This window comes from Lissotriton vulgaris, chromosome 12 (assembly GCF_964263255.1).
Source record: "Lissotriton vulgaris chromosome 12, aLisVul1.2, whole genome shotgun sequence".
Classification (NCBI taxonomy): Eukaryota; Metazoa; Chordata; class Amphibia; order Caudata; family Salamandridae; genus Lissotriton; species Lissotriton vulgaris.
The window spans coordinates 248468694-248483739 of NC_141700.1; the positions used below are offsets into that span (position 1 = coordinate 248468694).

A 15046-nucleotide genomic window follows, 5' to 3' on the forward strand; every position below is an offset into this window, starting at 1 on the left:
CCTGCTGAGTCGCATCTGCTGCGGCCCCAGTGGTTCCGTTTTCTCCTGTATAAATGCAGGTTTTGCAGAGTTGGTCTCCAAGGAGACAAAGTTTAGGTGCACAATATTTTGGAACACTGTATCCTTCAACGTTGAATAAACCAGAGCTTTACATAGGAATCTCTTCCTACTGAGTTCGGGCGGATTCTAACCTTTCACCTTTCCAGACGTCTATTGGAGTATTTGCGGGAGAAAGGGGTCTGTGTGAAATATGCACGACTGAGTTACTCTAACGTCTTGCATTAGTTTATCGCCTTACCAAACGTTGGGCGCCATGTAGCGTAGTTCCTATTTTCCCAATAGGCCCTGCGCATTGGAATAACATAAACAGTAGTATCGACGTAGAAGTGCGGATCTTCCAGGCCTCTACTGACTATGCTAAACTTAATTGGGTTTGTTACCAAGTAGCTCAGAGATCACTGGAAACTTTCTTGACTGAAAATAGGAAGTGATCAGCTTCCCTGGCACAGACAAGAAGGGATTCAGTTTTCCAACAACCGTGCAACATGACAACTTTGCTCCTCAGATCAAGAGTCAATCTCTAGGGTCGTGTGAAACAATAGACAGTTATTTTACTCAGTCAGGTTAGTGCAGTTTACGTTCACAATATGTAGAGAACAGAGAGACGGGCGTTTGTCAATAAAGGGTTAACATTTATTGAACAGTCTTTCTTCTCGTACAAGAGAAATGTATTGCCACAATTGCAAGACTTGTTATGATAAAAAGTACGTACAGTAAGATAAGTATTGCGAAATAATACTGTAAAAGCATTGATATGGTTTCTTAGCCATACAAAGGTTTAAAAGTAATAAAACATGTATACATTCATATATACATTAGGCTAAAATACTCAACTGGTGCTTCTAACTACGCCTACCCCAGTGTACCTGACCTAAGCCTAATACTTGGGAGGGGAGAAAGTAAGTAGCTTTAAGTTAAGTTGGTTTTGCCAAGGTTTGCTTCAAGAATTCTCACTAAGGGTTTAGTCAACACCATACCTCTGAATAGAATGATGGAGGTCTGGTATCTCCTTCAGGGAAACTCGGTATCCCAGTCACCCGCAAGGGTAGACCAAAAACGCTGGAGCTGGATTTCTCTGCAGGAGAAAGGCAGCGTCTCTCTTCAGCGCGTCGAGGAGGAGGAGGGGGGACAGCGTCCGCGGGCAGCTTGCATCTGCTGGGCTCTTCGCAGGGGGACGGCTGTTCAGCTCCTAAGTTCACCACACCATCGTTCGCGCTTTAGCAGCGATAATGGTATCAGCAGCTTGCATACAGCAGCTTCATCAAGCGCCTGGCAACAGGCTATTGCTTAAGGCAACGTTGATAGTATTTATACCTGAAAGGTGCCATGTTTGACGTAATTTTGCTGGACATAAGACGTCAATAAAGATGTCACTTAGGAAGTGATCGCTGTCAGTTGCTCATTAGAGTTCTATTACTAATCAAAACACAGCAAGCGGGGATTTCCAGGTTTGCTGAATTTTTATCTTGTTGAAGAACTCAGAGTGTTAATCTAGGAGTCTCAGATAGTAACTTCTGCTCTGTCATTGCACTAATTGGTTGCAAAGGAAGTGGCAGAGAAAGCTATTCTGGAATGTGGCTCTGTTCGTGTGAGGCCAGAGATGACTTTCTGAATATCGCACTTGAACGGTTATGCCAATATAGGGAATAAATGGATTTATAGCCGAATAGGGGCATAAGGTCACAGTATCGATCAGGATCCTAGATAAGCACGCAACAATTTGGAACCAAAGTTTCGACAAAAAATCTGAGGTGGAACCAATTTTTTTTTTCAAAAGTACCAAGGACCCAGGTGTCAGCCATGTTTAGTAGAAGTAGAGCATGCCAGTTGCATTAACAGCCTAGGAGAAACAAGAGGCTCACACCATTCTCGATTTGTTAAGAGGAAATTCTGAGATCTTGCCTCTGGGAAAAGGAGCAGGCAGACACATGGGGATGGGGCTCCATTACGAGACTGGCCCAGTCAGGATTGCAAGGTCTACAGTAACTCCATGGTGTCATGTCATAAAGACACAAGAACCCTGCAGTGCAATGTCCTCTCAGATCTACAGCCAGGACTCTTGATGCCTCCTCCTGCCTCAAGGACTGGACGAAAAGTATTGTGAGGAGCAGGGTATTCCTGGTCAGGGATCACTGACAGAATTTCGACCTCAGAAATATCGACCTACAAGAATATCGAGTCAACAATATCGAGGGCAAAAATATCGACATCCTATCTACAACATGGTAAGTACAAAAATATCGAAAAAATAATATAGATGTAAAAAATATCGATGTTAAAAATATCGATTTTTTTTCTTTTAATATATAAATGTAAAATTAAGTATATAACACTAATAAATAAAATATACATATTTAAAAGTATGTAATAATGTTTACAATTAATAAATAATTCATATATATTAATAAAACATTAATTAAATATATACAGTAAATATATAATATATATGTACTGAACAATAAGTATTAATAATTATTTTACTAATTTATAAATTAATGAAATATATTCTAATTTACTAATACATTTACAAACATAAAACAATAACATAAATAAAATGTAAGTAATATAAAAAATAAAATAAACATTTGATATTTTAACAATTAATTATATAAAACGTTGGATAGCGTAAGGGTAAAAATTACTATTCCTACTCCAGAGAGTGGAACAGTAGGGAAAACTGACCCTGAACCCAAAAAATACCCCTTTACCCAAAAACTGAAAACTGACCCTGAACCCTAAAAATACCACTTTACCCATGAACTGAAAACTGACCCTGAACCCTAAAAAAAACCCTTTACCCATGAACTGAAAACTGACCCTGAACCCTAAAAATACCCCTTTACCCAAAAACTGAAAACTGACCCTGAACCCTAAAAATACCCCTTTACCCAAAAACTGAAAACTGACCCTGAACCCTAAAAAAAACCCTTTACTAATGAACTGAAAACTGACCCTGAACCCTAAAAATACCCCTTTACCCAAAAACTGAAAACTGACCCTGAACCCTAAAAAAACCCTTTACCCATGAACTGAAAACTGACCCTGAACCCTAAAAATACCCCTTTACCCAAAAACTGAAAACTGACCCTGAACCCTAAAAAAAACCCTTTACCCACGAACTGAAAACTGACCCTGAACCCTAAAAATACCCCTTTACCCAAAAACTGAAAACTGACCCTGAACCCTAAAAATACCCCTTTACCCAAAAACTGAAAACTGACCCTGAACCCTAAAAAAAAACCTTTACCCAAAAACCCAAAACTGACCCTGAACACTAAAAATACCACTTTACCCAAAAACCCAAAACTGACCCTGAACCCTAAAAATACTCCTTTACCCAAACTTAATTAATATTATTTAATTAGCAATTAATTAATAATTAACAATAACAATAAAGTAAATATATTAGCACATTAGCTGTAATTGATATAATGTAATAATTAATATCATTTTTCCCCAATTAATTAATTAACAGTAACTAAAAATTATATATATAAATAAATTACTCTAATTAATGTAATTAACTAATTAATATTATTTAATTACCAAGTAATTACTAATTTAAAATATGTACAAATTTATATTAATTAATTAACAAATTAATATTAATTATTTGCCAATTAATTAATTATAAATATTTAAAAACATATATTAATTAATTAATTATTATTAAATTACTCCCCACCCTATTCCCCTATAAACCCACATCCCGCTACAGAAAATATATATCAATTAATCAATTAATTTTTTCCCAATTAATGATTATTAATTAGCAAATAATTATAATTAATTAATTAATCCTACTAATTATTAATAAACTTACCATAATTAAATTACTTCCCACCCTATTCCCCTATAAACCCACAACCCGCTCCGGTACTAAAACATGAAATTTACTTATAAATTTATATATTATTATATAAAATTTATACACATATAATAGTAATTATTTTAAATACTTAAATTAAACATATAACACATACATAATAAAATACTATAAAATAATACAAATATCGATATTAGTGTCATCGAAATTAGTAACATCGATATATATGCTATCGATATTACTAACTTCGATATTACTTACATCGATATTAAGTATTTCGATATTACTTACCTTGGGTCGATATTCTGTCCTACGATATTCTTGCCTTCGATATTATGCTCCTTCGATATTTCAGACTCGATATTATGGTAGGTCGATATTTCCTACTCGATATTTTGACTGTGTACCCCTGGTCAGGGTAGTGCTAGGACAGCATGGATGGAGATAAGATTCCACACAAGCAGAGGAACAAATGTAATAGAGAGGGCACCATTGGTAAAGTACAGTTTAGCAGAAATAGCTGTCTTCGCATTGTCTGTTAGTTACGACGTTCTGATCACATTTTGTTCATTTGGTGTTCACTGATCTGTTAACATTTTCTTTGCCATTTTCACTGCTGTTTCTTAATGCAACGCGTTCTTTAACGTATAGTGTAGGTACCATTTTTGACTAAGTCATTACCATCAGTCTTTTTTTTTTTTTTTTTTTTAAATATATTTTTATTGCAGGAATTGGTAAATTGTTACATACTTGACCAGCATTATAAATCAAATCAAAGTCAATGAAATGCAACCCTCCATCCCCCAGCAATATGTACATAGCCATTCAGCCCACAGCCCAATGGTTGGGCGGTATAATCCAAGGGGGGCTCAACAGGAAGTTGAAGCTGGTCCGGATGATCCACCGTCCGTCATCTGCTTTTCTAAACAAGCCCACCAAACCAAAAAAAAACCCCTCCCTCAAAACACTAGAAACCAAATTAATCCCCGCCCCACCCCGCCATCAGTGCACGGCAACAACCGCAGTAGGATGTGTAAGAGGACCCATGAGGAGAGTAGCAGATCTGAAAGGTGTAATCGCCTATCGGGACTCGGGGCGAGCTGCTTCCTCATTGTCGGAGTCGCTGGGGGCGCAATAATCCCTTAGGGCCTGTACCAATGTCTCCCATTCTAGCGCTGCCTCCCGCGCCTTCTCGTTATGCTGTCTCCTAGCTAACTGATATCTCAGCATGCTTTCTCCCGCTGCCCATTTCAAGAGTTCGCTGTGCCATCGGCCTCCCGTCGGACCGACCCGTGCCTTCCAGTTCCTGGTCACCTCTCGTTTTGCAAGGAGAAGCCCCAAGTCAATAAATTTGCTAGTAATTTTGTTTTTGGGGGTATGTGGAAACCAGTGGAGGAGTCCCACTGCTGCATCAACCAATAATGACCTCCCTGTTACCTCCTCCAGGGTCTTCCCCACTTCCGTCCAGTATAAAGACAATCCCGGGCAGGACCACAACATGTGGAGGAGGTCTGCCTCCGGCGCCTGGCACCTGGGGCAGTCCGCAGTGTCCGTAGCAAAATACTGTTTGATTTTCGCCGGGGTCAGATATGCCCTGTGAAGTATATAGTAATGGACCAGTTGAAATCGGGCATGACGCGTGCCCTTCCAGGCTCGTCGCATGAGTTGGGACCAGGTCGTCTCTGGGATCTCCTTACCTATGTCCTCCTCCCAACGGGTTCTCAAAGTGGTGAGGGGGGCCAGCCCCTCATTGATTAGTCTGCCGTAGAGGCAAGTGACCGCCTTCACCGTACCCGCAGACATCATGACGTATTGGCACACCGGAGATGTAGGGGGTTCCTCTTGCCCGTGCTTCCAGTGTGCCTGGATCGCTCGGACCAGGGCCGAGTGCAACAGAAAGTCACCGCAAGGAACCTCGAAGCGGTCAATGAGCTCCTGAAAGGGCAAAAGCGCCCCGTCCTCGTAGAGGTCTCCTACCAATTGTAGGCCCGCATCTTCCCAGTCCGCTAACCGCGACCAATCACCGCCATGGGGCAGAGCCGTCAGCATGCCCAAAGGTATTTCGGGCGCATACAGTATTCGCAGCTGGCCCCGGGCATGGACCCGGTTCCAGCACAGGCGAATGGTCTTCTCCTCCATCGATAAGTCCTGTAAAGCCAGCCGCTGTCACAGCGCTATGAAGGAGAGAACATGTCTGGCCATCCCAGTGCCCCTTCTGTCCTCCGGGCCTCGGAATTCCCTGGCTATCTCCTGGGTGAGGGTCTGTAATTGCGCCGCTAGGTAGTATTTTTCGAAGTCCGGTACCGCAAGCCCACCCTCGTCTTTTGGTCTCATTAGGGTCTTGAGGGCCACTCTTCGGCGGCCCGAGCCCCAGAGGAATCCGACTATCATCGACCGTAAGAGTCTAAATGTGGCCGGCGGGACCCAGATCGGTAGCGTTCGGAAATAATACAGCAACCGGGGGAGCGCCACCATTTTGAGCAAAGCAATCTGCCCTGCCACCGAGAGTGGTAGCGTCGCCCAGAAATCCATATTACCCCGTAGCGCTCGGGTCTTGCGAGCAATATTCCCATCCAGGAGGTCAGCTGGTTCATGGTAAACGTACACCCCTAGGTATTTAAAGCAGTCAGGTTCCCATCTAATCTCCCCACCGACAACAGGGCTAGGCGTGCCTCTGCAAACCGGGAAGAGACAGGTCTTGGCCCAGTTCACTCGAAGGCCCGAGACCTCCCCAAACGTCGTGAGCGCCGACGCAGCCCCCTGCAGGGCAGTAACCGGGTCCTCCAGGAAGAGCAACAGGTCGTCGGCGTAGAGCGAGATGTAATGTGGGCCCGAGGGTGTCCGCAGGCCATTATAATGGGTTCCCGATCGGAGTAGCAGAGCCAGTGGCTCCACCGCCAACGCGAAGAGAAGCGGGGATAACGAACAACCCTGTCTCGTGCCCCTCTCCACCGGGTATTGTGAGGAAACCAGCGGGCCTGCCCGAACCCTGGCCGATGCCGAGGCGTACAGGACCGTTGTCCATCTGATGAAACCCTCGCCGAGGCCGAATCGCAGTAACACAGTGCGCAGGTAGTCCCATTCGAGGCTGTCAAAGGCCTTCTCTAAGTCCACCGATAGGACCACCGGGCACGGGGTGTCCACGAGCGGCTCTCCCAACAAGCGGAACAACCTACGGATGTTCATGGTCGTGTTTCGCTTGGGGATGAATCCAGCCTGGTCTTCGTGTACCAGGGAGCCCATGTGACCCAGCAGCCTCGAAGCCAAGATGCAGCTCAGTATTTTATAGTCGACCGTTAGCTTTGATAAGGGACGGTAGGACGCCGGATCGGACGAGTCCCTTCCCGGCTTGAGAAGGGGCACCACTAAGGCCTCGCACATCGAGCCGGGGAGCCGACCAAGTCTCTTCGCCTCTCTGTATACTATCAATAGCCTTGGTGCTAGGAGGTCAACATAAGCTGCATAAAGTCATTACCATCAGTCTTATATGTGTGATGGAGCGTGGCTTAGCCGAAGATCATGGTGGACTCGTTAGCTGAGAGCTCAGCACCAGCCTGTTTATTATCCTTAACTATTATTTAGCCGGGCCGATTTGTAAGAATTTAGGGCCATATTATCAAGAAAGGGCGATACATTATTAACGCTTTTATCGGCAGGAAACTGCCGCTAAAGCGGTGATAATGGGCTTGATAATATACCCTTGTGAATTCCCATTGAAGCCCAGGTTAACACCAGGACCTGGGCTTCAATGGGAATTCACAAGGGCATATTATCAAGCTCATTATCGCCGCTTTAGCCGCAGTTTCCTGCCGATAAAAGCGGCGATAATGTATCGCCCTTTCTTGATAATATGGCCATAGCATCCTCCCAAGGGCCCGACTAGCCAGAGGAGCACCCAGACAGAGTGGAGCCTTCTGGAGTAGCTGGTCGGCAGCAGCGATCCGATAACAAAGTATGCAGCACAGTCCAGTGTCATGGCGGCCACGGGAGTAACTGAGAGACCCATGCATGTTTTCACAGATTGAACTGCTGCAATTGGGGACTGCAGTACGCCTGCCAAGGAGTGCAGCTTGGGGCAAGCCCTTGTGAACAAGATGGGAGATTGGTCTGCAGGAGGGCGACCTGAGCACAACTGGAGCACAGAGAATGGGTCACATCGGCGGCGATGACAGCTGAGGAAGCAGTGTAACGGGTGTGCTGAGAGACAGAGCAGTGGAGCTGGGACGCTGTCTATGATGCTGATTTGCCCCGTGGACCTCTGGTGTGACCCGATTGAGCAAACAGGAGGTGCCCCCACTAGTGACTCTGACCAGAGGTACTTACCTCCTGGCTCAAAGTGCATCAGTGGGCCTTTATATTTCCCTGCTGGTGGAACCCTTGCGTCGCGGACCTGCAGGCAGCATTAAGCGCTGGGGTGCCCTCCTGGCTCTCACTTGCAGCCACAACTGGATTGGGCTGCAAGAGGACTACGAAGCTGACCACAACCGACATGAGGCAGTGAGAATGTGGCTGCCCGAGGCCTCAGCAGGGGGCCACTCAAGAGGGCGGCCCTCTAGTACCATTGGGCTTCCCCCTGCCCCCCCACACCTCCCTTCTTGTCCCCAAGGGGGATGGCGTGAGGAGGAGTCTCTTCAGGGGTCGTGGGACGCTACGTCACGTCCGGTGCACCAGGCAGGGCGAGGGGTACTTAAGTCCCTCTCACCATTTTCCCTGCCTCTTTGATGCACCGGATGCGCCGTGGATGCCTCGGCAGTGGACACGCTATCTGCTACCCGTATCGCGGCCTGGTTGCGCTGGGATCGTCCCTTGTTTCTGCCGTTTGGTTCAGGTGAGTTTTGTGCTCGCAGGATGTGTGCTTGCAATTTCGGGGCAAGTTGTCGGGCCTCCCGTCCGGTGTCGTTAGGAGCCGGGTATTAAAGGTGACTCGTACCCTCGTCGGGGCTCTGGTCCAATGCGGTCACAGGCTGGTCTGATGGGCAGGCATTGGTAGGATGGGTGTCGGTGGCATTGAGTAATAAAGGGATTCCAGACAAAGAAGGATACGAATGCCTTTATTTTAAGTACAAGCGGAGGTCACCTCCCCCGGTCGGGAGAGGAATATTTTGTTTAAATAACGCTTCTCCAAGCTTGGTTGATGCTTCTATATGCGCAGCCGATACCGGGGTGTTTGGTGTTAATGTTATGTGTAACTAAGAGACATTGGGAGGGACTTTGGCATTGGTATATGGATTGTTGAGGCAAAGCAGATGTTGTGTGGTGCAATGTTCACGTGGCCGACTTTAAATAGCAGGCAATGTGTTCGAATCCAGGCACAGCAATTTCACAAGCCTGTAACAGATCAGCCCTGACCTTTTGGACACATTTCAGACCGCCGCCTTTACATTGGTGTTAGCACAACTCTTTATGAGGTGTTAACACATGTTAGACATAGCCTATCCTAAATTATCGTCCAGGTGACACCGTCGTTTGTGAGCCGGCGTCGGGTTTTGGGTAACAGTGAGTGTGTGGGCACTGTTGCAATCCTCCCCTCCCGCCGCCGGCCTTTCCTTGGGTCTGTGGCACCAACTGCGTGTTGTGCAGGGGGACAGTCGAGCGGCGTGGGGTGTGACCCGAGGCCCCGTGTGCGGTGGTGTCTGATTTTTACCGTGAGTACAAGTCTGATGGACCCCATATGCAATGTGTTCGGTCATTAGGGCAGTGGGTGTCAAGTGTGGGCAGGTGAATGCCCGATCTCGTTCACGCGTGTGTGGATGATTACCTGTGAGGCTCAGCTCGTAGTGCGGTTAAAGAGGCTTGCATCTCCGAAAGCACCTCCGAGCCTCCTGGAGATGCATGTGTGGGTTTCAGCCCGTCGCGCGTTCGGTGGCCGGCCTCGTGGACCCGTCGGCATTGTGGTGTGGGGCAGGGTGACTGATTTTCCAGGAGTACATGATGGGGTATTCCTGTCTACAGAGGCAAGTATTATAAACCCACTGCTTTCTCCGTGTGAGCCTGTGAGGGTTATTTACATTTGCAGCGGTCTTGTGCTGGCCACCTGCTCGAACCTTGCCTGGCGGTTGGAAGAGTGACAAAACAGTGGTCGAGAGATGCACACCTTCTGTACTCCTTTATATCACTGTTCACTTTATTCAGATCCACTTTTACCAATGTCGGCGTGCAAGCACTCCGCGCTCCGCCCAATTGCGCTATCAATTAGTAAGAACAAGGGAACCTCTTTTTGGTCCCCATCAGGCTGCACAGCCTATTATGAATGAATTTAATTAATTAAATTCGTTTTCCACCATTAATGTATTTCATCATATTTTTTGCACCATTCTTATTTCATTATTTTCTTTACTCTTAATTATTTCAATCCATTACACTCATTGCTTCTTCTTGTTCAAAAACCACAGGAGCAACGTTGATTCCACATGCCACGTTTTATTATCAGTCACTGTAGTAATGCTTGTAATGCTACTTATTAAAGTGCCTCTTTAGTAATGTTAGAATTGTTGTAGGTCATGCATAGAATGTCTGTATGTCATTATGCGTGTGCTTGGAGTGCTGGTCAGTCTTGAGTTCTTTTACAAGCTGGCAGCACCTTTCTATCTGTACTGCTTATCTTGAGGAATAAAGAAGATAAATACCAAATCCAATGAGTATTGATTTACTACAGTCACCCAATGCATTTCGGGAATCAATCCCTTCTACGGGGGTTTCTAAAGTATAAACAAATGATCTTTATCAGTTTCATAGTCGTCATTATACATGAAGCAAAACACATGCTCACATTATCCATATTGCAAAACTCACAAAACGGTTTAGTTCACATTGTCTGGAAAATGTTACATGAATGCACACTTCCTACACTGAATATCTGCTGTCCCAATCCCTTTCCGTCTTTGAAAACCGATCATATAAACAAGTTATTTATCCCTCACTGAACCATTCTGTTGACCTCTGGAACCCCTCATTAATCTTAGTGAAGGCAAACTCATGCCGCGCTTACCTTGGCATGTGGTGTTTTAAAACTCGTCTTCCGCTTTTCATTATATTTTCCGACCCAGCCTCACTGGTTGTAAAGGGTTATATGTTGTTACCACGAATTCCGTTGAACGCATGCCTTTTCCACGCATGCGTTACCACGGAATTCGTTTTCCCCTCATCTTCTTTGCCACGTCGTTCTTACGTCATAAAGAGGAAGCAGAAGTTTATTCCGCTTCCTCTCTTATGACACTGTTTTTTTCGGCACGGCGGGATCGTTTTTTTATGGGGGGGGGAGACCCCCCCCCCCAACCCACCTTTTTAATCCTTCGTTTTTTTTTTGTTCGTGGTAAATACGATCGTTGAAGGCATACGCGTTGGAAAGACGTTTACGTGGTAAGTGCCTCATTGTAAACGTTACGCGTAGTACTGCCTTCGTTGTTAATGATGTTTCACGTTGTAAAGCTACTGGATACTGCTTCCAGTCTTCAACCCAACAGTGCCTTAATTAAAACCGCGTTACTCGGTAGTTGCCTTGATTAACCATAAATGCCTGCAGCTGCACTGTCATGTGGAAGGAAACTCCTCCTACGTTTTCACCTCAGTCTCCTAAGTCGGCCCAGTCATGACTCTGCAACCATTCATTCAATAAACTACATTGACCAGAAGGCCTCAGTTAGCTGTTTCTTGGGAACGCTAAAAACCACCTCCCCACCCAGGCAGATATTCACTAATCTTGAAGTAACTGAACATGAAAACCATTACAATACTATTTACAACGATAAAACTGTTTGCGCGCATTTCTTGTTAACATTTTGTGTCCTAGTGCTTCTTGTGAAATTTCTACTCTCATTATCAAAGTCCATTTATTTGTGCTGCTTTATTGCATGTGTGACCGTGGAACCATAGCCTCCTGTATTCACAATGTCATCAACACTGTAATTTCAGTTATTTCAAGATTAGTGAATATATCTGCCTTGGTGGGCAGATGCTTCTATACCGAATCAACGATCCTAATTAATTTAAATGCGTACGGTTCAAGACCATTAGAGACTGTGTTTATATTTGTCCGGGCAATAAAACCAGATCTTCTTTATGTCTTATACATAACAAACTTTCTCTATGGAGGAATCTAATGCTGCCCAGAATATTTCAGGATGTTACAGCGGGTCAATGGCCTAAGTATGGTGTGTACTGTCTCGGGCAATTGTACGATTGCAATGGCTTTAAGTCATTGAGAATCTTCAGCTAACGTTTGATATTTCTTAACGGGTGTTTTTTAAATATATTCAGGTTTGAGTTTATTTTGTTAGAAACTTAGCTATTCGGAGTATTTCTGGATCAGATATGAGGGTGTGTTTGTATGCCCAGAACCGGCAGGCTATCATCAGTAAGTAATATCAATCCCTCTTCCAGTTTAGAGCAGAGGGGTGTGAGAAATTAGCGTCTAGATGGAGTGAGATTTTAGGGGTAAATATTGTTATAGAAGATGTGAAGATAGCTTTCAACACTATTGAAAGCTATCTTCACATCTTCAGTAAATTTACGACTGCAGCAATTCTGGACATTTTGTATACTTTATTATATCCCAGAGAGGATTGTCAGATGGTCTCAAGGGGGGGTCGGACAGGGAGGTGTCCACGGAGGGACGCGCTGTAACTGTCCCAAATGTGGGTTATATGCAGCTGATATTACCCACATGTTTGCAACGTGTTCTGCCTTAAGTCTTTTTTGGGAAAAGATATCAGCAGCAATCAAACTCAGACTTGGGGTTGAATATATATTCACCACAGCTGAAAAGTTGGTAGGGCATAAGGAAGATAGTGGTTGGTTTAGGTCGCTAGAGCTTGGATTTCTCCCAAACCCCCCACTGTGATGGAATGGTGGTTAATTGTTACAGAAACGGGGGAAAGGGAGAAGGCTTTAGCTAAAGCAAGGGGTATCCATGCCCTGCAAAAATACAGATCCATATGGGGCTGCTTAGAAGAGCCATAGGCTAATTCTGTTGGGAATCGTTGATGTTGTCTCTTTGTGGTCCTTCAGATATTTGTTTGATTATAACCATTTCTAAATGTATCTTTATGTTCTACTGACTATTATATTCATACTTTGTTGCTAACACCTCAGTATAATTCCCACCTTCTATCTTATTGTGTTTTCTTTTTTGACTGTAGTTCTATTTGACAATAAAAATGTTCACAAAAGCAATATGTATATTTACAGAAATTTAGTTTAAAAACTATTATTAAACAAATACATTTAATTTATATAATAATGTCATATTTTTTTTAATTATGTAATAAAATAACACATAATATATACATATCACCCATATCAAAAACATGAAATAATGAAAAAACAAGCCATTTAACCCCTTCGATGCTGGTGACGGCTGGGAGCCGTCATGGCACACAGTGCTCGTGTGCTGATGACGGTTCCCAGCCGTCATGACCAGGCCCTCGATCGGAATGTGCCGCACAGGAGCGGAATTCCATCCGCGGGCAAGGGGTTAATTAAAACAGAAAAGTAAACAACATAAATAACTTACAATTTACTAAAAATAATTTACCATTTAAAACATTAATAATTATAACTATTATAATTTTAAATAAACAAAAACATAATAATATAAATTGTAGCAATATAAAATAAATTATAAAATGTTACATTTAATACTTATACTATTCCCATTACCGTTTATACAAAAGTAGGCAACGTATTGGACTAAGGATGGATAAAAGGTACTACTCCCACTTCATGCAATGCAGCCGTAAGAAGCTGTTACATCGCACAAGGCTAACATTTATCAGGAACACTACAGTCACTGCAACAGTAGGGTAATTGTTAAATTACCTAATATACTATTCCCACTCCACTAAGGGCACAATTCTGAGTTGCTTTGCATGAGCGGACTGTCATGCCGGTAGTCCGCTTCCTCACAGCCGAACCAGTGTTTGGGCCACACGCCAGATTACATGTTTCCTCATGTCAGGTGTTCCCATGGTGGTGCCTCTGAAAATGGGCAACGCAATGAGAATGCCAAAAATAATTCCTGCACGGCATGGACTGTAAAGCTGTGCAGGAACTGAGGTGCAGGCACAAAGGGGGGCATATGCTGTCCCTGCATGCATTTTAAATGGTAAATTATTTTTAGTAAATTGTAAGTTATTTATGTTGTTTACTTTTCTGTTTTAATTAACCCCTTGCCCGCGGCCGGAATCCCGCTCCTGTGCGGCACATTCCGATCGAGGGCGTGGTCATGACGGCTGGGAACCGTCATCAGCACACGAGCACTGTCGTGGTTCTGTCTCTTCATGATTGTCTCCAATTATTTACTGTGAATTCCAACTGACCACCAGACTCGCAATCAGGCCCCAAGTGTCTACTTCACACTTACATTCTCAACAACTAACATGTCTTACCTTGGCGATTACGTAGCCTGAAATGCTGACCTCTTTCCAAGGAGCGTGGTAGACACCAAGGGGGACAACATTGGCAAAGCGCTGGATCTCATGCAGGACTGCCTGTGTGTAGGGAATTTTTTCCTTATCCTCGTAATTCAAGAGATCACTGTCTCCAAAGAGTGCCTCAATTTCTTTATGACACCGTTCTGAAAAGAACCAAAAAATATTCATCCTTGGTGATCACTTTTCAGACATTGCGTTTATTAGGCTCCTCTGAAATTTCTAATGCAGATAAAAAAAAACACTATATAATAACACCCTTGAACCCTTCTCTTTCCTTGATAATATTGAGGAAAAGCTTGGATTTGCAGTGTTCCAGAATGATGATCCGCACTGTCAAATTAAAGATAGTAATATATTGGTATGGATTTCAGTTGCTTGCTTCAGAATATTAAAACTTTTTCATATACTCCTTTACCTTCTGAACATTTACATGTTTATTTCTTGGCCTCTGACACTGAATGAGGGCAGCAGCTCCTGCAGCCAGTCACTGATAGAAGTCTGTAGTACGACTAAATCTTCCCATAACAATTGCACTGTATCAGCTGATGGTTTGGTGCCTTCCTTTAACAGAACATACCTTACTGGCTTACATAGGTTTGCTTCTTTAACGTCCTGTAAAACTAAGCTTATTCTAAAAGCTCCCTGAGTTTGTTTTGCATAAAAGCAAACACCATCAAGCTAAGAAACACTAGTAGTACACATATTCTTCAGCTAAACTAAAACAATCTTC

The 15046-nt window shown here is 43.9% G+C and overlaps 1 protein-coding gene across 1 annotated transcript in view; it reads right to left on the bottom strand.

Moving 5' to 3' along the window:
• LOC147673879 (cytochrome P450 2J2-like) overlaps positions 1–15046 on the bottom strand; it is a 345429-nt gene that overhangs the window by 74005 nt on the left and 256378 nt on the right. Inside the window, exon 7 of the mRNA XM_086947758.1 lies at positions 14272–14459. Coding sequence (XP_086803884.1) covers positions 14272–14459 — 188 coding nt within the window. The remainder of the gene's footprint in view (positions 1–14271; positions 14460–15046) is intronic.